At 26.8% G+C, this 23,874-nt stretch overlaps 2 protein-coding genes across 8 annotated transcripts in view; both read right to left on the reverse strand.

The window, feature by feature from the left end:
- LOC105255014 (semaphorin-1A) overlaps nucleotides 1-2,545 on the reverse strand; it is a 214,313-nt gene extending 211,768 nt beyond the window's left edge. For 2 of the 3 annotated variants that reach the window (XM_025415282.1, XM_025415280.1), the window contains exon 1: nucleotides 2,137-2,545. The gene's annotated coding sequence lies outside the window, so the exon portion shown is untranslated. The remainder of the gene's footprint in view (nucleotides 1-2,136) is intronic. The other variant, XM_025415281.1, reaches the window with a different exon arrangement.
- A 3,434-nt stretch (nucleotides 2,546-5,979) lies between these two features.
- Nucleotides 5,980-15,705, reverse strand: LOC105250351 (E3 ubiquitin-protein ligase Nedd-4). 5 transcript variants are annotated; one of them, XM_011256386.3, is made up of 16 exons: nucleotides 15,580-15,705; nucleotides 14,775-14,986; nucleotides 12,408-12,608; nucleotides 12,140-12,300; nucleotides 11,596-11,749; nucleotides 11,352-11,470; nucleotides 11,134-11,260; nucleotides 9,861-10,010; nucleotides 9,036-9,086; nucleotides 8,668-8,944; nucleotides 8,510-8,568; nucleotides 8,340-8,405; nucleotides 8,032-8,261; nucleotides 7,826-7,947; nucleotides 7,078-7,717; nucleotides 5,980-6,758 (listed from the first exon to the last, which is right to left on the reverse strand). In XM_011256386.3, exons 2-16 carry the CDS (start codon nucleotides 14,925-14,927, stop codon nucleotides 6,656-6,658), a joined length of 2,613 nt encoding a protein of 870 aa, XP_011254688.1. In that variant the 5' UTR covers nucleotides 14,928-14,986; nucleotides 15,580-15,705; the 3' UTR covers nucleotides 5,980-6,655. The 5 variants fall into 5 exon arrangements, with proteins under 5 accessions (XP_011254688.1, XP_011254687.1, XP_011254690.1 ...); XM_011256385.3 differs by having other exon boundaries at nucleotides 11,596-11,761; nucleotides 15,580-15,704; XM_011256388.3 differs by lacking the exon at nucleotides 9,861-10,010 and having other exon boundaries at nucleotides 11,596-11,761; nucleotides 15,580-15,704.
- Between the last annotated feature and the right edge of the window lie 8,169 nt (nucleotides 15,706-23,874).

A 23,874-nucleotide genomic window follows, 5' to 3' on the forward strand; every position in this document is an offset into this window, starting at 1 on the left:
CTCGAGAAGAAAAACGAAAAAAAAAATACAGAGATATCGATGCGATACCTAGAGGTATAAAGAGGTAAGATAAACGCAAGTTTACTGCGTGAGTTAAAAAAAAATAGATGCACGACGTTTGCCGTGTCGATTAGTCAGCGATGAGTGTCAAAATAAAACTGTTATCACTACGACGCACTTTAATCTAATTCTGTGACATTTCTTTTATGCATTTCGAGATTAATAATTTTCGAGAAGAATATGAGAAAAACATATAGATTGACAGATGATACATTGTTATATTATATTAATTAGCAGTCAGATATCAGGAACAGAACAAGACAGACTTTTTCATCTGGCATTCATTATTATGACATTTGTTATGGACAGTAGTATTGATGTAACATAAATACGCCAACGCTCGATGTAATTAATAACGCTGAACAATTTCTCTCGGATATTATCTTATATATATAAGAATAACAATTCTCGAATAGAGAAAAGTATTATATAATAAATGATAAATATAGTTTTATAATATCATAAAAAAATAAAATAATATCTCAATATCATAAAAAATAAGAACGATTAATTATGTTAATTATTAATGTGGAGGATTAAATTGGAACCGACATTATTTTTATGTGGATTTTATATATATTTACACATAAATTGATTAAATGAATAATATTTCGATAACAATTATTTGATAATAATAATAATATCAGTTGGATAACGATTACAATGCGTCGTATGATTTGGTTTAACAAGATAATACAATCAATATTTTAACAATAATAATCGTAACAATCTAATAATTTAGTATAATAGCAATTTCAAATTGACATTAATATGGTGTAAAATGATGTAAATTCTTATAAGTAAAGAGAATGCTATTTGATCTAAATTTTGAAAATTATATTATTGTAACTGTATAACCGACAATTGTATGAGTAAAAGATTGAATGAGTAAAAGATACTTTACAATTTTATATAAAGTTTTAATTTGCATTAAAAATATTCATAATATTCGTAATTGATTAATTTGCAAACGACGGTATATTTTATTAAATTTATATAGGGGGATAATTTTGAAATCTTAATATTTTATTAATAAAATGAAAGAGAGAAAAATAAAACTTTAATATGCATCGTAATCAAATAGCAAATAAATTTTTAAATAAAACAAATGTACGCAATAAATAAATATAAACAAGTATATTTATATTACACCTATATATATATATATATTATTATACCTATATATATATTATTTTATGAATACCTTGTAGAAAGAGAATAAAATATACAGAGAGAAAATACAAAGAATTTGATAAATAATAAACTTCATAAATAATAAAGAATTTGATAGATAATAAACTATTGGATAACTTAATCCAGCTATGTAATATGTGTAATTATTTATATATATATATATATATATATATATATATATATAAATAATTACACATATTACATAGCTGGATTAAGTTATCCAATAGTTTATTATCTATCAAATTCTTTATTATTTATGAAGTTTATTATTTATCAAATTCTTTGTATTTTCTCTCTGTATATTTTATTCTCTTTCTACAAGGTATTCATAAAATAATATATTCGCTTTAATATTGTTCACTTAAAGGAGCATAAACATCATGGCTGGAAAATAATTATGCTATTCGAAATACATATATCTGCAATATTTTTAATATCAAAGAATTCGTGACGAAGATCTTTAATATGTGCGTGTCATTGTCTACCAAAACTCAAACTATCAATCGATCACGAAGAAACGTACGCAAAGAACCTCCCAATGACATCTCCATGACATCCCGAACAATGACTCCTTGACGCTCTATCGCGGGATATTCGAAAATTCTGCAGAGATCCGATCCGCGGATTCGAGAAGCTCCGAAATGTAAAGCTCACCGCCACCGCCGCCGAGTGCGGTGTGTCGACGTATATATCGCACATAACTCGTCGCCGAGGGCGACTAATGAACCCTGGACAGCGGGTCATGTTCGCTCGCGACGCGAGGGAGCAAAAAGTGTCACCTTCGCGACGAGATTCCGCTGTCGCGCAATATCGTATGCACAAAAATGTAGAGGTGCGGGAGAAAAGCCGAAGTACACGTATTATAGAGTTCGACGTACTCACCGCAATGCAGTGACCTCCGCCGCGACCGTTATCAGCGCGCCGAGTTTCCCTCCCTCGGCGTCGGCGACGCGGTCTTCGACGGTGATGGGGGTTGAACGAGAGGGCTGGCTATCGCTGCTACCGTTCCTGGTGCTGGCCGCTGCGCCGTGACAGGAACCACCGTGTGTGACCGAGGGACAGTCACGTTTCCATCGGTGTAACGCGTATACGTTCCCCGAACTGGAGACAGAAAGAGTCACTTAGATTCACCGCACCACACGCGTACGCGCGCGTCAACGTCAGACGCCGGGCTTTCTCGTCGCGACCGGACACGGCCAGGATTCGGGAGACGCGGAGAAGGAAAGTTTTTTTTCGGGCTCGACGCGGGCCGCCGAATCGATGTGTGATGTTACACTTCCCACCTGTCTTTTTTGATTCTGCGGATGTGCTCGCGACTAGCGCCATCCCGCAGCGCGTCGGCGTACTCGGTAACTTGGCAGCTGGCGGCATATTTGAATAATGGATCTTCCTCCGTTTCGACGATGGATTGGATGCAACACTAGCAAAATATAATAATTTATTTAAAATATTAATTATTAGATTATTTAACGATTCACCATCTTAAGACAGGTTCGAGATCAATTTTGAAGAAAGTAAAAAAGAAGAGATGTGAATTGATAAGATATCAATATATATCAATATATGAATAAGACTTAATGCACATCTCGAATTAAATATATTACTAAACTTTTTTGTTTAAATTATTCACAAACATAACAATAAAGGTTTGTTTCCTAATTGGCTAAATTTTTGATAGTCACAATTTATGATAAAAATATTTTTACATGCAATATATAAGAATAAATTAAACAAGATGTTTACTCAATCTATGTGAAACTTGAAAATAGTATTCTATAGGTTTACAATTTCAGAATTACAATAATTACATAGTAAGCAAAGAACACAGAGAAAACAAATCAATACTGAAACAGATATGTCTCGAAAAGTATAAAGTTAAAATAAATCGAATAGAAGTTATAAAGTATCCTTTTGTATTCACATACACACACACAGAGAATGTTTCTATTGTATCAGCTACACGAAAAAGAATTAAAAGTTACGTCTAAATATGCAACTTTTTAATATAATTTATTTGCATATATAGTCTGGTTTTCCACAATATTATATAAGAACATAATTTGTAATATTAATTTCATTAAATATAATTATTAATGCTTAAAATTCATGATTGAAAACTCCACCATTTCGTTAGTATAATAATTAATAATAATAACGTAAGGGCGTAGCACGATAAGCATATTTTTTTACGTATTTCTCGTTGCGACTGCGATATAGAAGCGCCTGTTTATATATATATATATATATATATATATATATATATATATATATATGTATATATATTACAACGTATTTGTATATATTTTTTTGTTATATTTACATATGATTTAATAAGATATATAATTAAGTCACGCATTTCTTTCAGTTCATGCAGACGTAAGTAAATAAAACATATGTGTACCATTGAGCTAGCTTAAAAACAATTAAGTCTCTTTCTGTCTTCATAAATTAAATAAGACATTGATAGTGAAAATTGACGTATAGATAAAGACGCTTTCTAAGTGTATATAGACAAATAATAGCTATCTGACGCAGCAATAAGCTCAATGTATCGCTACATCGGTAAATAATGATGCAAACATTAAGTAGATATGTTGTAATGCGTGATATAATTATCATAAGGCATTAAGTTTTACGAGTTAAAAATATTTATATAGATGAAGCATATAAATGCCGTCATTTTCAAACAAAACATCTATCTATGATAATACCTATACATTTTTAAACCTTCCTTTTTGATATCGTCACAATTTTTACATGTAAATACAACTTTAACACGCTGGTTTCTGTAAAAAGATTTATGCATAGAATACCAAACGCGATTATTAAATTCATTAGATATCTTATCATTAATGCTTTTTGTATTTATAACTTTTTATGTATAAGGAGAATATGATACAAGAAACTACATTTTTTTTAATATAGAGCATATATACTTAATTACAAAAATTTTGTGAGTCTCTCGCATCATCTGCATCATATTGTGACAATGTTCCATAAGTTCAATGATTACATACAGTATGTATTGCTCGACTATTGCAAATTATAAGAAAATTTCATACAGTATGTATTACATAGTATTATATTTAAACAAATAAGACAGACTTAGAGAACATTGTACTGTACACGCATATACAATGACAATTTTATTCAATTTTCATTTTAACTTATAAAGATTAAATTGCGCATTATTCGTTTGTTGCTTCAATAATGAAATCAGTTTACTTGCACTTTATAATAAATTAGATTATACTGATTTAAGCTTGTAATCTTCCAACTAAGAAAAATACTAACATATTAAAAAGCTTATACACATATCTTTCTGCAAATCTAATATGAAGATGAAAGAGTATAAAAAGATATTCCTTTACCAACGAATCATTAGCGCATTTTATTATCATAAAAACATCTAAGATTATACGAACGAGAGACTTATTCAAAATAAGAAATCTCATAATCAGAATTTAAGGCCACAAAATTTCTGCCATGACAATATTATTTATTATCTAATGGGACGTATTCGCGCGCGCGCGCGTGTGTGTTTACAATAAAATAAACTGTACAAATAGGATGGAATGTTATATAAACTCTGTGTCTTTCAGAATGTATATTAGTTTTGTAAATAAATGTTATATGATACAAGATAGGCATTTTTGTATTTGACGCCAATTTTGTCATTTTCGATTATTAATAAAGAGTAAATTTACATTATTTTCGAAATTATTTTGAATGTTATATATATATATATATATATATATATATATATATATACACACACATCAGGATATACTAATAAAAAATACAAGTGATTAGATTTTAAGAAACAATTTCAAAGTATGTTTTTTCATTTAATAAACTACGCAAATATGTTATATGAGCACAATATATATTTTTAAATTATTATTGAATTTAGAAGAATAAGCAGAAAAAATTAACGGTAATTTGTAACCAATTAAATTAAATTCTTAAAGTAAACTTTAAATATTTCTTAATAATCAAAATAATTATTTTATAAATAAGTTTCATATGCAATAACTTTACATGTTAATATATAAAAAAATTTATTATAATTTATTTTAAAAATTATATATGTTAACAGAAAAAAATAAAATTTTTATTAATTTTAAATTTCAAATTGAACTTTTTCTTCTATAACATTAACGACAAAAAATACATTTATATTCTTCTGTACACATAGGAATATACTATATTCTTTTTTAATAGGATGTCTATGTGCATTGTCACACATTTCTTATCATTATATAATAATTAAATTATTATATAATGATCATAAAAAGGAATAACGTATATAAAAAAAATAAGTCAGTTTACATCAATATGTATATGTGTTTTTTCTTTTTTTTAAGAAAAGACAAACAATTTATATAAATATTAAAAATTTGCACGCTATTAAAGTTAAAAAGAAGAAAAGAATTTGATGTGCCATAAAAATATAAAATTATGATATAATATCTCAATAATAATATAATATAATAATAATATAATAATATTTATAGTATAAGTTTGATAGCGGAATGCTTTTTAGAATAATAATTATAATTTTAAATATTCTAGATACATGAAACTAGAGATTAAATTCTTTAAAAATTAAGCAAACGTTAGTGGTTCTTTTAATCAAATTTATCAAGTGCAAACTTTTAAGTGCAATTTTTTTAAGAATTTAATTTATTGAGCACGACAACATTATATCATATTAATATCATGTGTAAAAGTGAAAAAAAGTATGTATATGAGCACAGATATATAGAACATTTGTTCTTTCTTTTTCAAGTCATAGACTATCATTGATTGTTCTTTTTGTTTTCATGCAATTATGTATGACATTTTAGTTTGTTATAATTTATATATAATTTTGATATATAATCATTTCCATAAATCATATTTCATATAACAACACTTTAGTATTAACAAATAAGAACAATCAATTAATAAATCAATATTATAATTATCACATTATTATAGCAGCCAAATCACTTCTCAAGAAATCCTAAAGTTGAGATAATAAAATATGGCATGTCTTTAAAAGTAGATTAGTTATGCAATTGCATTTCAAAGATTTCGAAGCAAATATTTTTTATTAAATATAATGTATATCTTTCTTTTTTTTTTTTAAAGTTCAACATGCTGAAAGACTTGAAGTTATTATATAAAGATTATTCAAGTTATTTGGAACAATTAAGCAATTTAATTTTTTAACATATCATTCCTGTTTTAATGTTGTCGCTCTTAATTACAGGACAACTAAATTCTTAAAGTGCAAAAACTTTTAAATAGATACTCATATTAGGATATATATACTTCTCTGCGTACCTATAGATATATATGTAATATATACATTTTTTTATATTACAGATATCATCATGAATAAAGGTATTTCGTGCTAGTCGACTCCAGCAAAGCCTTGAGAACCTTCAATGGCTTTAACTAGCTTATCCCTGAGTTGTTGATAACTTTTATATGGTGGAAGGTCAATACGATTAAAACTGAAATAATTTTTTTTATATATTGCTACATATAAATATTGTGTATATAAATATAAATGTATACATTTTTTATATAATTTATAAATTGAGTATATAATCTTTTTCTTATATATAAATTGTATATATAATTTACTAATTTTTGTAGTGATAAATTTATATACTAGAAATTAATGTAACAATAGTAATGAACAAAATTAAAAAGTAACTATATATTTCATAAAAAATAGAATGGATAAAATAGATAAAATATGCATTTAACATAATTTAAAGTTAACTAAAAAGAATTTTAAACGAAATACATGAATACAGTAGGACTTACCAAGTATGAGCTCTTGGATAATTTTCTGGTGTACCCCACCTCTCAATTGTGAATAATTGCGGTCCATTACTACCATAAAGTTCTTTGAATCCATTCATTGGAACACGTGATGTGCCGGTCACAAATTGTAATAATCTAGAACGCATTTCATTGCTAAATGACAGAACAACTCTCCAAAACCACTGTACAACAATGTGATTTGCATGATAATCTCCTTTATATAAAGTATTTTGTTTCCAGTCTTTCACATCAATATGCTGTATACCACACATCAACAATTCTAGTTCATGTTCATCAAATATTTTCACCAATGTTGATGGTATAAGAGCGTTAAAACCTTCCAAAAAGGCATTCATTTGTTCTTGCACACGAGATACAAACCGCCATTGTATGACTAAACTTATATATTCATCCTTATTTTCATCAGTTAATGGAATATTAGCACCATCTGGTTTTAACTCTCTTTGAGAAGTATGACCAAAGCTTTCTTCATCCAGACAGAAAGTGAGTTCTAACTCACTGGGATCATTCTCTTTAATCCATAGAAGAGAGTTATAATATTCCGAATCAACACTCTCCATATCTTTTAAATCAATTGATTTACCCAACATCATTTTATAAAATGGTCGAATAAAGAAAGCTGAAATAAATGGAAGATATGTAAATACCAACATATATAATAAACTTCACAGAAATATCTTTTATACATATTTTCTTTTTATGTAGAATATCAATTCTTTTTTTTTACCATCCAAAAGCTTGCCATGATAAACAGCCATCCCTGCTATACGTCCAATAAATTTAAAGTAATTCAAATGCTCCTCATTACATACACCAGAACAAGGATTAATTTGGAGTGTATAATTGTCTCTAAGATTTTAAATGAAGAAATATTGTTTATTTTTATCTTATATTCATAAATTACAAGCATCAAAACAGTATTTTTATACTTACGTTGCAGAATATTCGAAAAGTCCATAATATGGATTAAACATTTCCTTAGACAATAAGAAGAACCATTCCCTTGCAAGGCCGCCATAATCTAAGCCTATTTCACCTTCAAATTCTACCCACAGTTTCGTCTTTAGAATATCGACTCGATTAACAGAACTTATAATACGATACGAATCTTCCAAAATATTGTTCCGTCCAACTTTTATCTCAAACTTATTAGGAACATTATTCTGTAATAAGATGTTATGGATATAATAATAAATCTATGTTTGATTAAAATTGTATAATATAAGCATATCTATACATACAGGCTTTCTTAATTGTGATTTTAGATATTCATATTTACGCTTGTAATCCCTAGAATATGGTACGGCCTGAAAAATATAAAAATTTATTCAATATTTTAAGTTTAAATAAACGTGTTATATTTTATAGCTATATAAAATACGATATGCATAAAATATTTATAATCACGCACTGGGCCAGCAATTTGAGGATTGGACATACGTGGGTCTTCCCATTGTGTTGTCCTCGTATCTGTTTAAAAGAAAAAGAGAGAATAAATAGAAGTGCCATGATATTATCATCATTTAATTCAAACTTAGATTTGTAAAAGAAAAAAAATTATATACATACTATGATCTATAAAGAAAATTCGTCCATCAGTATGGACTCTTTCTTCCCATCCTTCTGGAAGCGGTCCTAACTGATCTATATCACTTCTCGGTGTCGTTGATGGTGCAATATGATTAGGTATAGAACTTGGTCTTCCTGTTCTAGGATCAATCCAAGTTGTTGTCCTCTCATTGTGATCAATAAAAAATATTCTACCATTAGGTGCTACTTGCATGCCCCATCCAGGCGGCAATCCTTCATCATTGGACATGGGAAGAGTAGGTTTGGGACTTTCACTCTAAAATTTTTATGATAGAATAACAGAGAATAATTGAACATATATGTTATATAATATTATGAGTGATTTAATGGAATATATATATTAATACCTGTTCTGATGAGCGTCTTGAACCAGCTGGACTATCAACATTATCGTCAGTCTGTAAATATAAAGTAAACATATATTTGCATATTATACAAATTTCAATAAAATAGGTACACAAAATGAAATTAATATGCATATTATAATACAAACTAGTGTACATAGTATATCTCACAAGAATATACTTTTGCAAAATTGAATTACTAAATATATTTTTTTCTATTATATGTGGTTTATGATAAATATGAGAAAAACTCATGCCAACTTTTATAAATACAAAAAAAATTTTTACAAAAGAACTTTTTTAAAATATATAAAAATTACTAAAATTAAATAGCATGCTAGAGATATTAAATTGTAAAGCAATAATACAGATTAAAAAATATTTGCATGAAAAATAAAAGCCTTTTGCAGTTAAAATTCTATTTTTAAATTATTCATATTACGTCCACTATATTACAAAAAAGAAAAAATTATAAATTTCATCTGATATTATATTTAAACTGTAAATTGTAAAATGTAAAATCTTAAAATATTAGATATTTTAAATATATATTTCTATATTTAAATATATCTTACACACTATATAGAGATTATACAAGAAATTAGAAATTAGATATACAATATATATTTTTTTGTTTTATGTAGCTTAATTATATCAGTATCGAATATGTCGGACCAAAGTGATGCATAAAATAAAACATACATGTGCTATTATTAAACTTTATAAGAAGCAAATAAATGTAAATATATATATACACACACATATACATATATGGTAAGCGCAATACTCAACAAAAAATAAACATAACAACTTTATAGACATTAATACCTGCTCTTCAGATTCGCTAAGGTAGCCACGTTGATCGACAGAACGTCCAGAGTCTGAAGAAGTATCCCCAATACCCCCTCCCCTATGATTCCCACCCTCACAATCTCTTGCTTCCGAATCTTCATCATCCTCGCGTAGAACTTCACCATCCTTACACACACATGCACAAATTTCTACATACTGCATGCTAATCGATACAAATTGTATAAATATACTAATTTTAAAATTTTATATATACATGTAAAGAATTTGTTTTTAATCATTTTAAAAATAAAACAAATTAAAATTGCTTCTTAATAATTAAAATTTGATTAATATTTAATATTAAACCGTTGGTATTTACTAATTTGTGTGCAATTAGAGACTATATTTCTATTCACTACATTATTTACTAAACACATTCCTACATCAAAAGAAATGCAATAAGAAACATCATTATGCACTAGGAAATGTTGCATACATTTGAATGTGTTTTTAAAATGAGTGTTAAGTTTGAGTTTTTGTCAACATTATAACTAAATGTTTATATATATATATATATATATATATATATATATATATATATATCCATAAAATAAAATACTTCATAAAAAATTTAATTTATTAAATAGCAACAATGTTTATGTTTCTTTATAAATACATTAGTGAATTATGTTTAAAAAATCTCTTATGCTTTTTATGCGCATACTTTATAAAAAATATTTTTACAAATAATAAAAGTATACATTAATTATATTATTTAAGTATATATTACGATATTTTGTGCGTGTGTGCGTATGAACACATATCTTATAGATATGAATATAATACAAAAAGATAACAATGCCTCTGTCAGTGTGGAGATTTGAAAGCAGAGAATATTACTATCTACTACACGGTTAGTAAAAGTATAAAGAAATGTAAAATTATTTAGGAATATATAAAAAAAAATTTTTTTTTGTTTATTCTGATTTGTAATCTAATAAACTCGAGAATTTTCTATATCATAAAACAAATATAATATATGTAACCTTTATAACATAATGGAATAATATTGTATAAATGACCTTAACTTAAATCATATTCAAAGAAAAGAACATGATTATTAAAATATATTCAATTTAAGTATTTCTTTTAATAATGCTTCCTATATAAAAAATTAGTATATATTACTTTCTTTTACTTAAAATATAGATGTATTGTGAAAATTTATGCAAAGATAGCAATTTAAAATTGTAATATAGAATTTTTGTAATGTGAACAAATATTATATCATATATTTAATATAACTTACCTGATTTACTACCGAATTTCTGTGCCGACCTTCATCATCAGCACTAATATGAAACCGCCGTTGAAATTCAGTAGCCGCTGTATCCAAATTACGTTGTTCAACAATTCCACTCGTCGCTGTTGTATCTCTGTTTACAATAAGGCGATATTTTGTAGTTAAATACTTAACATAATACTTCGAAAAGTATCAAATGATATCAAATAAATACTGTTACATACGCTTCTGGGCGTTCCCATTGTGTAAAACGCGCTATATGATTAACATAATATGTACGGCCATTTGCATCCTGCCTTTCTTCCCATCCCGGTGGTAATGGCCTATTAATTACCATTGTAATCTATACACATACGAAAATATTTCGAATGATTAAAAAATATATAATTGTACAAAAATTCTATTATTTTTCGAAAAATTGTCACAATTTATTGCAACTAATTTAAAATATGATATATTTATACATACATTTGCAGCTTGTTCTACTGACATGTTATTTTCTGGCTGTACTAATTCCCATCCGCCCGAATCTGACACATCTCCATTATCATTTTCAATACTAGATGAGTCGGAAATGTATGCATGATACAGTTCCAATGTTCCCTTAACTCGCGACCGCTGACTGGAATGATTACTAGCCATATTTTCATAAGTTATTTTGCATTTGCAAATCAAAAAATACAAAGCAAACAAATTTTAATAAAATAATATTAATATATAATATATATAGAAATTGCATATTTTTAATTATACAAGTTCAGATTAAAATGCAAATTATTGAAAATTTAAATTAAGCTGCTCAATAAAATATGATTTATATTTTATTATGCTTATTTATGCTTTATTTTGCATTGTGCAATTAGTTACAAACTATAACATATGTTAAGTAATTTCAACTTAACTTGCGATTAATTATAAATAATATAAATTAGATCAAAATGTGTAATGTATTAAATTAATTGTTAAAGAATATATGCAGCTTGAAGCAAAAAAAGTCATTAAAGATGCTTACCTACGTGGACGAAGTACATAATTCCTAGCAGGTATAACACGCCCTTCTTGTTCCTTTGGTAAGTTAATCAATGTTAGTTCCACCATGCCAAGAAAATCATCCCTTGTCAATCTATTTTCATCGAAAACTTGTAAAACCAATTTGTGTTCTACTGGTTTTACCTAATAAAAAGAGTTACGTTAGTAATATATTGTACATATATAAATTAAAAATAATACAAAAATATCTTGAGAATTTATATATTGCACTTTTTATACACTTTACTAACCCTAAATATAAATTCTTCTTCCCAGACAGGATTCAACGTCTTCTTTTTAGTTCTGGTGAGCGCAGAATCGACTGTCTGATCACCATTTATCGTATTCAAATCAACGCGTACATAGGGATCACTTGCACCAAAAATATCTTTCTTAGCTAAATGATGCCCAGCGATTACTTTTAATCTCAGCTTGCTCGTTGTCTCATCTCCCTATAATGTAAATAAAAATCATATACTAAACTAATATTTTATAGTTAACAAGATGATATTAATAAAAATAATATGCAACAAACTTTTCATAATATCAATAAGAATATGTCAAAACATATATTTGTAATTTTCTTCTAGAGAATATTTTTATATACACAACTATTCGAAACATTATTACAATTTAAAATACTTAAAATAATTTAAAATTATAAAACTACAATCTTTAATTGTACAAATATATTACAAACAAATTATCTTTCAAGTTGACATTATCATAATGGCAGACAAAAATCTTCTTGAAATGTTACATTACATTGCACAAGATATATCTCCGGACAATTACATCAGAAACTTATTTCAAAAATCAATATTGTTTACAATAATAACGAAATCGTCCATTATAGTAATAATAACTAACAGATAATAACACTATTTAAGCTATGCAAACAACACGTGTCGAAGAAGGCAGGTAAAATACTGCTCCATTATGAATGAGTGTGATATAAAATTGACATTGATAACTTTTTTCGATATGGTACGGACAGATTGTTGTCATCGTCGTCCCGTGACACACGACGTTGGTGAAAATCCACGATGTAAATCTCGATGATTCCGCTCTTTGCGAGAAATATCATCGAAAAAAAAAATAACTTGGAAAGAGTAACTCTCGGTGCGCCTTTATCAGTCGCCCAGAAAACCCAACCTGTACTTGTCAAACTGTCAAAGTAGAGTTACGTACGGAATCGCCATCGACCCCGACCGTCGGATTGTAACCATAAACATGTTCCTCTGCCATTAACGTTTCGTGTACTCGCGATTGGGATCTAATCGCCGCGACCGCTCCTTCTTATACAATTTAACAAGCCTCACAGTTTCTTATGTGCCATCAAGAAACCTATATATTTTGTGTGTTAACCCCTCTCCACGACTATTGCGCGACCGAGACGGATGTGACATGTGCGCTTCCGGATACAAAGATGGCTAGCTTCCTTTTAAATATTCAAAAAGCGACAACCTGTCCAATCGCATATTTCATTAAACAAATATAAACTTCATGCGAAAATCATTATTATCTTGCGTCAAATCTCCGCTATAATCCCTTTATCAAACAAGATATTCTTTATTAACAAAGTGATAAATAATAAATATGAAAGGTTTGCAAAAAATTCGAAAATAAGATGCGATAAGGCAAAATTGTTTGCATTTTCATATATATTATATATTGTATTATATCTTAATTAATAACTAAATATGCAATTAAATATGCAAAATATTCAATCTTAATTAATAATTAAATATGCAATTGATACAAAAATATGTTCCGTCTTAGAATAAAAATATTTTATTTGCCAATATAAAATATATAAATTATTTTTAAAATATTTTAATATTTCGAGAAATATATACGACTTTATCACTTAATATTTCAAATGCCACAATCGGAATATATAAAAAATTATTGTAAAAATTCGTAATCTCATGTTGTTATCTTGTTGTTAGAACCATGAGAAAACTTAATTTCGAAGATTATGATTAGAATAACAAAAATTTGCAATAGTCATGAAAGATCTTTGATTTATGTAACATCTGACTTAAACTTTTGCAAATTTGACAAGGCTATTTAAATATCAAACCTTCCACAGCTTACTATTTAAGAATTAGGAAACCTTTTGTATGCTTTCACATAATAGTTCTCATATATCGCGTCATAATACAAAGAATTACGACACTAGAAACTAGAATTACGAAACTAAGAAAAAAATCTCAATGAAAATCTAAATATATTTTATCATGGTTTTGCAATATAGAATGTAATGCATTTCTAAAATAGAGATATATATTTTATGTAAACTTTTTTTTTAAGCTGAAATTATAAAATTTACATTTAAAATCTGTCTCTCTCTCTCTCTCTCTCTCTCTTTGGAATGTCGTGACTAAAAAATACCGTTATAAATACATAGTAGAAAGTTTTAAGGTAATTTTTAGATTCACAAAACTTTTTTTTATTTCTCTTTATAGCGTAAAAGAACGCGAATACTGGCTACAGTATTTTAACTTTCGCGCCAAATATTATCTGAAGAAAATGTACTACGAGCTAGATAAAAAATGTTTTTTGAAAATCTTAAGACTTTCTTAAATTCGTATATACATATTAATATGTCTTACCAAAGGTTCTGATAACGATACTCGACCAAGATGCGCATTAATCTCTGCTACACGTGATGCTGAACGATGCTGTGCATTCCAGGTATAAGCGCGTCTTCTAGGAGGGAGCGAATCAACGCCGGCATAAATCGGATATGTCAAAGTACCTGGCATCTTTTATTCTTTTTTTTATATCTTTTCAATGTTACACACTAATCTCGGACACATCGATTCTGAACAAACATTATTTTTTTCACATTACATATACATTAACTTTTCATTAAATTGTTTATATTTTTTTCATTATGGATTGTGCAAGAATAACATTAAAGAAAAATATATAATTTATTTATTTTATGATATCAACATCATATCAATAGATTTAAAATTTACTTTCTAGTTTCTATTATACATTTTTTTGCTTTAATATATATATATATATATATATATATATATATATATATATCTTTATTATTTATGACTTCTATTTTTTTATATTTATATATTAAGATTGAACATGAGTTTTAAATAAAGTTATATTTTTGTATATATGTGATTTTTCCATGCATATTTTAACTAATGTATTATTTTACGATATAACATAATTAGGAAAAAAATCAATATAAAAAACAACAATGAATTGCAAAAAGCGACAAGCTTATATATCATAATAATGATGTATTTTCCTATTTATATATCAATATTATATAGTATATAAAAGTCATAAACTCTCAAGATAACATCATATGACTTTTGTGACAAAAGTAAAGTTTCAACGAAACTAAAATTTCCAAAGTGCAATTTCCTAATCAATTTCACAACTCACTTATAAATCACATGTTGCAACACAAATCTTAATATCACAATCTTCGCAGAAAAGAAGGCGAACGTATATACAATACAATTGTTCGTACTCGCACTTGCTTGATTCACTAACGCGAAGAAAATGTTAAAGTTTTAGATAAGCAGTATCATAAATCATCGTAGCGATAACGGCCACTACGACATGCAAGGAGCGAACTTGTAAATGATGATAATTACGTGTACGTGTATTTGTATGTTTGTATGCACAGGTAATCGCGTTCCATAAACTACAGCTTACTTAGCAATTTGCGAATATGCAAATTTTTTTACTGCAAGAAAACTGCCGAAGTATATGTGCAGTTTTTCGATATATCCAAATCTTTAAAAAAATTTTTTTATGTTTTTATTTATTTTCTATCAATTTTTATTATAAAAAAGTGTTTATTTTTAATGCATTTCTTTTTTTTTAACTATACATTATCCTGACATTACCTATTGTGCTCCAAAATTGTAATAAGACAATGTTGAATTAAAAAGGAAATATAGGTTTCAAAACTATGTTTTCCTCTCCGTTTTAATTGGCAATGTGTCATTTACAAATGAAAATTTAGTACTGCCAAAATCTATATCAAGAACATACTATAGTAAAGGAAGCGCCAACTTAAAGGTCTATTTAGATGAAATTACACAGAGAGTATATGTACAGACCAATCACAAATAGAATAGAGGAATAAAGGACATCATATTGTAGCATCCTGAATATTAGATACCTGATTGGTCATAGTTTTTTTATAATTAGTCTCAAAGAGAAGACTGAGAGATGTCATGGCCAACTTTTAGGTAATCCTTGGACGTGATACTCCCTCTGTAGACATTAAAAATGGACATGAACTACAAAACCAATGTCCACGAATGTTCTCAGAGGGTAACATATATGTCCCTCTGATAATATAAATAATATAAAAAAAAATATAAATAATTTAATTAATAGTAATTTATTATATAAAAATATTAGTATGTTCTCTCTTTTCATGCTATTATTTATTTATGTGTCTTCTTTTACTTTTTCTCAACATCATTTATTTATTTATTTATTTATTTATTTATTTATTTAGTTCATTCTAAGTCAGTCTTTTAAAATGCAAAACTAAATATTATAAAATTTGACTTCGGAAAAGCACGGTAAAACAATCGAATAAATTCAAATTATTAGCATAACAAAAGGTTCCGTGATACATCAATCATTTAATAATTAATTTAAAATAAAATATATACCTGTATAATTTAAAATTCCGCATGTATATGTACGTAAAATATTTCGGCAGAGAATTATCAATAATATCATGTTTGGTCTTGGCGACGTATAGCAAGCGCGCTATACATGTCACAGCTTTGTCATCAATCGTATATAACACTCGAATAATAAAGTAGTAGTGTGCGAAACGCTTCGTATATTATCAAATTCTTTTTCCAATCCGATCGTGATTAATATTGCAACATAATTCGTTATAATAATTTTATCGTTCTACTTGACAATATAAATATAATTTGGATTATGAGAGAACACGAAGTAAAACATCTCACAATTAAATTATAGATACAAATAATTAGCATAACGGCTCCGTGATAAATTGTTTAATAAATAATCAATTTTACTCAATAAATTAAAATACTTGTATAAATTAATATTCCGCGTTAATGCATATTTTATAATATATAAAATATTTCAACGAATTGTCGATAATACGATGTTCGACTTTGGCAATATAAAATATAAACAGTAGCACACTATACATTACAGCTTTGTCATCATTCACACGATGACTCTCGAGTAAGTAAGTAGTAGTGAAAAACGTTTTGTATATTGTAATTTTTATATTAAACACGATTACGTTATTTATGTTACGATTAATATCGAAACATAATTTGCTATAAATATTAATAATTAAAAATTAATTAACTCTTGATAAATGACATGAAACTGTATCGCAACGATAAATCTTTATCGAATCGCATTCATTCATTATTGCGAATAAAAATTGAAACAAGGGATACATAAAAGGGCATAAGAGAATTAATTATGTTATGATCTTTCGATTATCAATGCTTATTATAATATTTCTTTAATATTAGAATTAAATATATTTCGACCAATGCTTTAAATATTCTCAATCCTTGTTAATTAAACAACATACAATTTAATCGAGAATCGATAAAATGGGAATACAAAATATTAAATAATCACTTCGATCATTGTGATCTTTACGGACAATAATTATTATTTTAATACTTAGAGTCAGAAATATATTCCATCCGCGTTATTTTATCATTTTACTTGACAATCTAAATATAATTTGAGGCGGAGGGGATTGTGAGAGAACACGAAGTAAAACAATCGAATTATAGATGCAAATAATTAGCATAACGAAAGGCTTCGTGATGAATAGTTTAATAAATAATCAATTAATCTTAATCATTAAATTAAAACTACTTGTATAATTTAATATTCCTCGCGCAAATATTTTATATTACAGAAAATAATTCAGCAACGAGAGAATTATCAATAACACCGTGTTCGATCTTGATAAACAGTATCGCGCTATTGTTAATAAGTTACATGGCTTTATTATCATTCGCACAGTAACCTCGAGCAATAAAGTAGTGACGTTTCATATATTATCAAATTCTCTTTCTACATAGTCAATCTTGGCGATATAAACAGTACCGCGGTAATATTTCTGACCTATGTCATCATTCTCTCAGTGGCCTTCGAACAGTGAGGTAGTGATGTGAGATGTTCCATTTATTATCAAATTCTTTCTGTAACAATTATTTTGAACATTGCTTTATATAATAGATTTTCTATTATCTTTTATATTTTTATTTATTGTTTATATTTGCGAATTAAAATTTATATAATATATTACAAAATTAATTATATATTATATTGTATATAAAATTATATATAATATAATATAACCCTCCCATGGGGTACACCTTGTCGTGGTGGGAGGGCTTAGTACCTGGACGGTGCATTGAGGTTTATCTTAAATTTTCCAATTTATGATAAATCTTAAGGTGCTTGAATGGGAAGCCAAGTACCCTTTCGCGTCGTCGGTGCCGTCAACGTGCCGCGGACGGCAAGCGCTTCGTCAACGCGTCGCGTTAGGTATATACATATTAGGGAGTGCCGTTAAAGGTATATACATATTAAGTATATACATCGCGCGATCAAATATAAAATTTTTAATCGCATTTAATCGAAATAGTGCGGGAGTGCCGTTCAGTATCGCGCGTAAAATAACAAAAATAGCGATATAAAAATATCGCTCGTGAGTGCGGGAGTGTCGTTGAAAGTATCGCGCGTCAACAACATGAGAGGAGGAGGAGGCCTGGGAGAGGCATCTTGCATCGGCGGAGCAACCTGATGGTGAATATTTATTATTTGTATATCAATTGTTATAAATCGTACGCATAATAATTCGATCTTATTATTTAAATGAATTAAAGAGAAAATTAGAGAGAAAGATTTTTATAAAAGTTATATAAAACTTTTTAAAAAACTTTCTTAAAAAACAGTTTTAAAATTTTATAAAAATTTTCCACACGTGTTTATCTCTGCTTATTATTTTACACATCGGATATAAAATTCCGCGCGATAAAAATTTTTTGAAATATTGATTGCATTTTGTGAGCATTAATATAAATGAATTTTATATTTGTATGTTACAGACAACGTAGCTTCGATAATTATAACTCCGCTGTTGCGCATCAGTGCCGGTGAGTGAGAAAAACTTTTATTTAACTTTAAGGTAACGGATTCGTAGAGATTGTAGATGTAGATTGTAGATAAATCCGTTGCCTTAAAATGGATGAGCTAGGATTAAATTAAATAAATTAAATAAAATAATTAAATTAAATTAATTAGATATTATTAAATTAAATTAATAGATGCTTTGCATCTATTGCAAAAATATATTGAAATATTAATTAAAAAAGAAAGAGAAAAGATTTTTTTAAAGATTTTTTGTCTAATTTATTAAATAAAGAACACGCATTAACAATTATCAATTTTATCAATTTTTGATGCTAATTTATTCTTATAATACGCATTTATCTTCTAATTGCTCATAGCTCATGCATCGTAGAATTTGTTTGTAGATATTATTTTTAAACTTTACTTTAACTTAATATAAAGCCAAATGATTAATTAATTAAATAATTTGTAATATGATACATATACACACATTAATTATATATTTTATTATAAAATATAATTTATAGAAATTTGTAGTAATTTGGCTTTATTTTAGTTAAGATAAATTTATATTCGGTATTTAACGAGCGATCGTGAAATCGAACGATCGTTACTAAATGAGCGTAAATATTTCACGCTCTTTTGTCGGTAATTATCCGGCAAAAAAAGAAGTAATTATCTCCTTCGATCTCTGATTAGAGATCGAGAAAAAAAGTGGCCAGGATCAACGAGTAGATTCAACTGGCCTGAAGAGTATGGTTAGGGTATGCGATTAGGGCACGCGGTTAGGGCACGCGGTTAGGGCACATGATTAAAATATATATATATGATTAGATGAAGTGATAATGAGAGATAGGTTCCTCAAATCTCGAATAATTTTAGTTAATCAGGAAGTAGGGTTGTTGAGGCTATTAAGTAAAATCATGAGAATTCTTCTATTGATATTAGGGTTGATAGAGCTCTTAAGATCATTAGAATTCTGTAGGACTGTTAGGGCTATTAAGTAAGATTCATTCTTTCTTTTAATATTCCAATAATTTTGATTAAAATTATTTTAATTAAATTGAATTTATTTTTAAAAACGTTGTAAAAATAAATAGAACATGTTTAAAAAATAAAAATGTTTTAAAAGTGAAATTTAAATTATCAAAATTATCTTCAGAAATATCAAAGAAATTGCATAATTATTAACGTTTAAGGAATAATATAACATAACATGTTATATTTTATTTTAACTTAAAAATATATGTATATTAAATCAAATATAATATTAAATGTTAATGCTATCGATATCAAATTATTATATCGATGTTATTAAATATTTGAATAAATGGAATATTATTATTTGATATTGATAGCATCATAAATTTGTAAATTGTAAATTATAAACAGCTATAATTGTAAATAGTTATAATTGTATTTTAATTATAATCTAACATTGATATTTTAATTGTAAAATACAATACAATTATGATTATAATTATATTATATAAAATTGTATTTACGATTGTAAATTCTTATGAAAAAAATTACACGAAAAATTATCGAAAGTATACGTATAATGATTACATAATAATAGTAATTAACATAATAGTAATTCATTAAATTAAAGTATTTGTTTCTGTAGTATATATTTTTAGAATATTCATAAAAGAGTAACTATTTGTATTTTCATATCAAAGAGTCATTAATAAATTCGGAAAATTTTTATATAAAATGTAAAATTTCGATGCTAAATTAATGATTAAATATAAGCATTATAAAATTTGACGGACAGAATCGCTAGTCAATTATTATAAACTTAATGATATGCTTTCCGTTAGATTTATCTTATTATGAATTCCATATCGCGCGGAACTGAATATTCTTAAAATAAATTATTAAATTATGATTGCGAAAATACCGTGTTCTTTCCGCTTTCTCTTCACGTCCTTATACAAGATTATCATTTTAACAGAAGAATGTTATCGCTGTCTCTCGTCAGATAATATTCCTAAATATTGCTAATTAAATATAAAGAAATGTCTAATAAGAGAGTAAAAATTCGATGTGATAAGTCAACGATTAAATATTAGCTTCGCAAAATTTAACGATCACCTTCAATATTATGGAATCACGAGTTAATTATTATGAATTTAATAATTTGGTTTTTTCATAATTATAATTGTATTTACGAGAATTTCGTATCGGGAAATATTCATAAATAAATTTATAAATTATCGTTACGAAAATACCGTGTTTTTCTCACGTTCTTTTTCGCGTTCTTAGACAAAACTGTCATTTTAATAAAAGAGTTATCATTGTTCCTTCCGTTAAATAAACGTTAATGAAAGTTGCGTGGCTCGTACCGCCGAGGAGTCGAAACGATTTTCATCATGGAGAATTATTTCTCACCGATTCTTGTGAGATCCACTCGCAAAGTCTAGTTCGGTGCCCTGTTAAAAATTGGGAATTTTTATTGTAAGATTGAAGGAACTAATCCCAGGTTTTCCTGGCAATTCCCGAAAGCAATGATTTCGGTAGTATTTCAACGATGATACGCTTCTTTAACGTTGAATTAATTTAAATAATATATATTTAGATGAGAGAAATGTATCTTTTCTTTTCTTTGCTAAAAATGTTCTATCGTTATTAGGATTGGTAATGTTATTGTCTATATATATAACGCCAGAAGGATTTAATAGTAGATTAAATATGGATATAGCGTTGTGTATAAATTTTAATTTTTCAAGTAATTTCATATCGTAATTAATTTGTATAATTTTTTTGATAAAAATGATTACGAATGAATATATTTTTAATTAATATAATTTGTCTCTTTTGAAAAATTATTTTTAGGTGCTGAGGATATTAACATTAATTTTTAGTTTCTTTTAAGAAACTATTTGCAGGTATATTGGACATCCATCGCCATTTTGAAATATTAGTTTTTAGGTATATACAATTTTATATATATGTATAATAAAATACATGCACAAATTCACGTATTTAAAATATTTTTATAATTTTTAATAATGTTATATATATAAGCGAAATTATATATAAATGTTACATAAAATGTGCGAATACTTAAAAATTTCGAGACAAATCGAATGGATATTCCTATATCAGTAAAATATTGATTAAAATAAAAGAAATTATTAATTTAAACGTTATAAGAATAAGAATCTAGAAAATTAATCTAGAGTTAATTGTTTAAAATTATTTGATTTATTTTATTTTGCACAATGTTCGAATTGAAATTTTTTAAATCTTGCTGATATCGGGTTCGATTCGTCTCGCGCGCGCGAACGGTACCCCAAATTATATGTATTCACACATTTAACACAAACTCCAATAATGCATGTATTTTATTATTTATAAATATAATCGTTCGTAATTACATTTCAATAAGAAAGGTTATATCCATTTAATTTTCAATAAAGAAATATATTTCTTAATAATGGAAGAACATGTTTTCTGATGTACATATAAATTTTGTGAATTGAAGATAATAACGAGGGATAATTGTCATTGATTTATTACTGAATCATTGCTATCGGGAATAGTCTGGAAGATCCAGGATTTGTTCCCTTCTACAGTGAAGTTTCCGACGTTCAATGGATCACTTAACTTTTCTTCGCAGATTGATCTTGCGAAATCTGATGTAGAAACAAGATGTTAATCGTTCTCCATTTTTAAGATTGCTTCTTTTTTTATCAGATTACCGGTATGTCACTCGCGTATCTGCAATGGAATATTCCGATTATTGTCGATTTATTTATTCGTCGCGTTTTCTCGCGAATTTTAAATCGCGATTTATTTAGTAATTTAATTGTTGATTTCGAAATTTATTCTATCTTTTCATTTTGAATATTTCCTTTGATAATCTATACAAAATGCGCCAGTAATGCAAATACTTTCTTTTACAGTCGAAGAAACGATCAATAATTTTATTAATGACTCTTTTGCTCACGATTTATTTACGTTATATAAAACTTATTAAATTCTATTATTACATATCTATTATTAATAATAAATGTCGCGTAATTAATCTTCACTAATCAGTCTTATCTGGACTATGTAAAAATTTTTAATAAATTTTATATTTTACGTATATTTGGACATTTTCGTGTAATAAATTATTCCATGTAATAAATTATTTCGTATTAAATTTTGAATTATATTTCATATTTAATTTGTATTATATTTTGTCATATATTTTGTAATATGTATTTAGCATAAAAATATTATGCATAAAAATATTATGAAAATTATAATAAAAATATATAAAAATAATGTTATATAGATATATTAAAATTAAACATATGAATTCTTTATATTTTATATAAAGGAAGAGACTTAAAATATTTTGCAACATTTATATTTTTCGAGTCTTAATTATAAAAACTTTAGAAGAATCAGTGATTAATTTGACAAATTCTATACATGTATTAATAATTAAATTTTTAAATAATTAAAAAAATGAATGATAAATATCAAAGATCAGTTTACTGCTAATTAAGAAGATTTAGAAATACAGTTAAAAATGTTTTTATCCCACAGCAGACATTTTGTAAA

This window comes from Camponotus floridanus, unplaced genomic scaffold (assembly GCF_003227725.1).
Source record: "Camponotus floridanus strain SB8 unplaced genomic scaffold, Cflo_v7.5 scaffold12, whole genome shotgun sequence".
Classification (NCBI taxonomy): Eukaryota; Metazoa; Arthropoda; class Insecta; order Hymenoptera; family Formicidae; genus Camponotus; species Camponotus floridanus.

Excerpts from the sequence above, each read along its gene's own strand:
- LOC105250351 (XM_011256385.3), bottom strand. The coding sequence starts at position 14,927 with ATGCCAGGTACTTTGACATATCCGATTTATGCCGGCGTTGATTCGCTC. Across the intron at positions 12,609-14,774 it reads TATCGTTATCAGAACCTTTG|GGAGATGAGACAACGAGCAA; the intron begins GTAAGACATATT and ends TTTACATTATAG. Across the intron at positions 7,948-8,031 it reads CTTTTCGAATATTCTGCAAC|AGACAATTATACACTCCAAA; the intron begins GTAAGTATAAAA and ends TTAAAATCTTAG.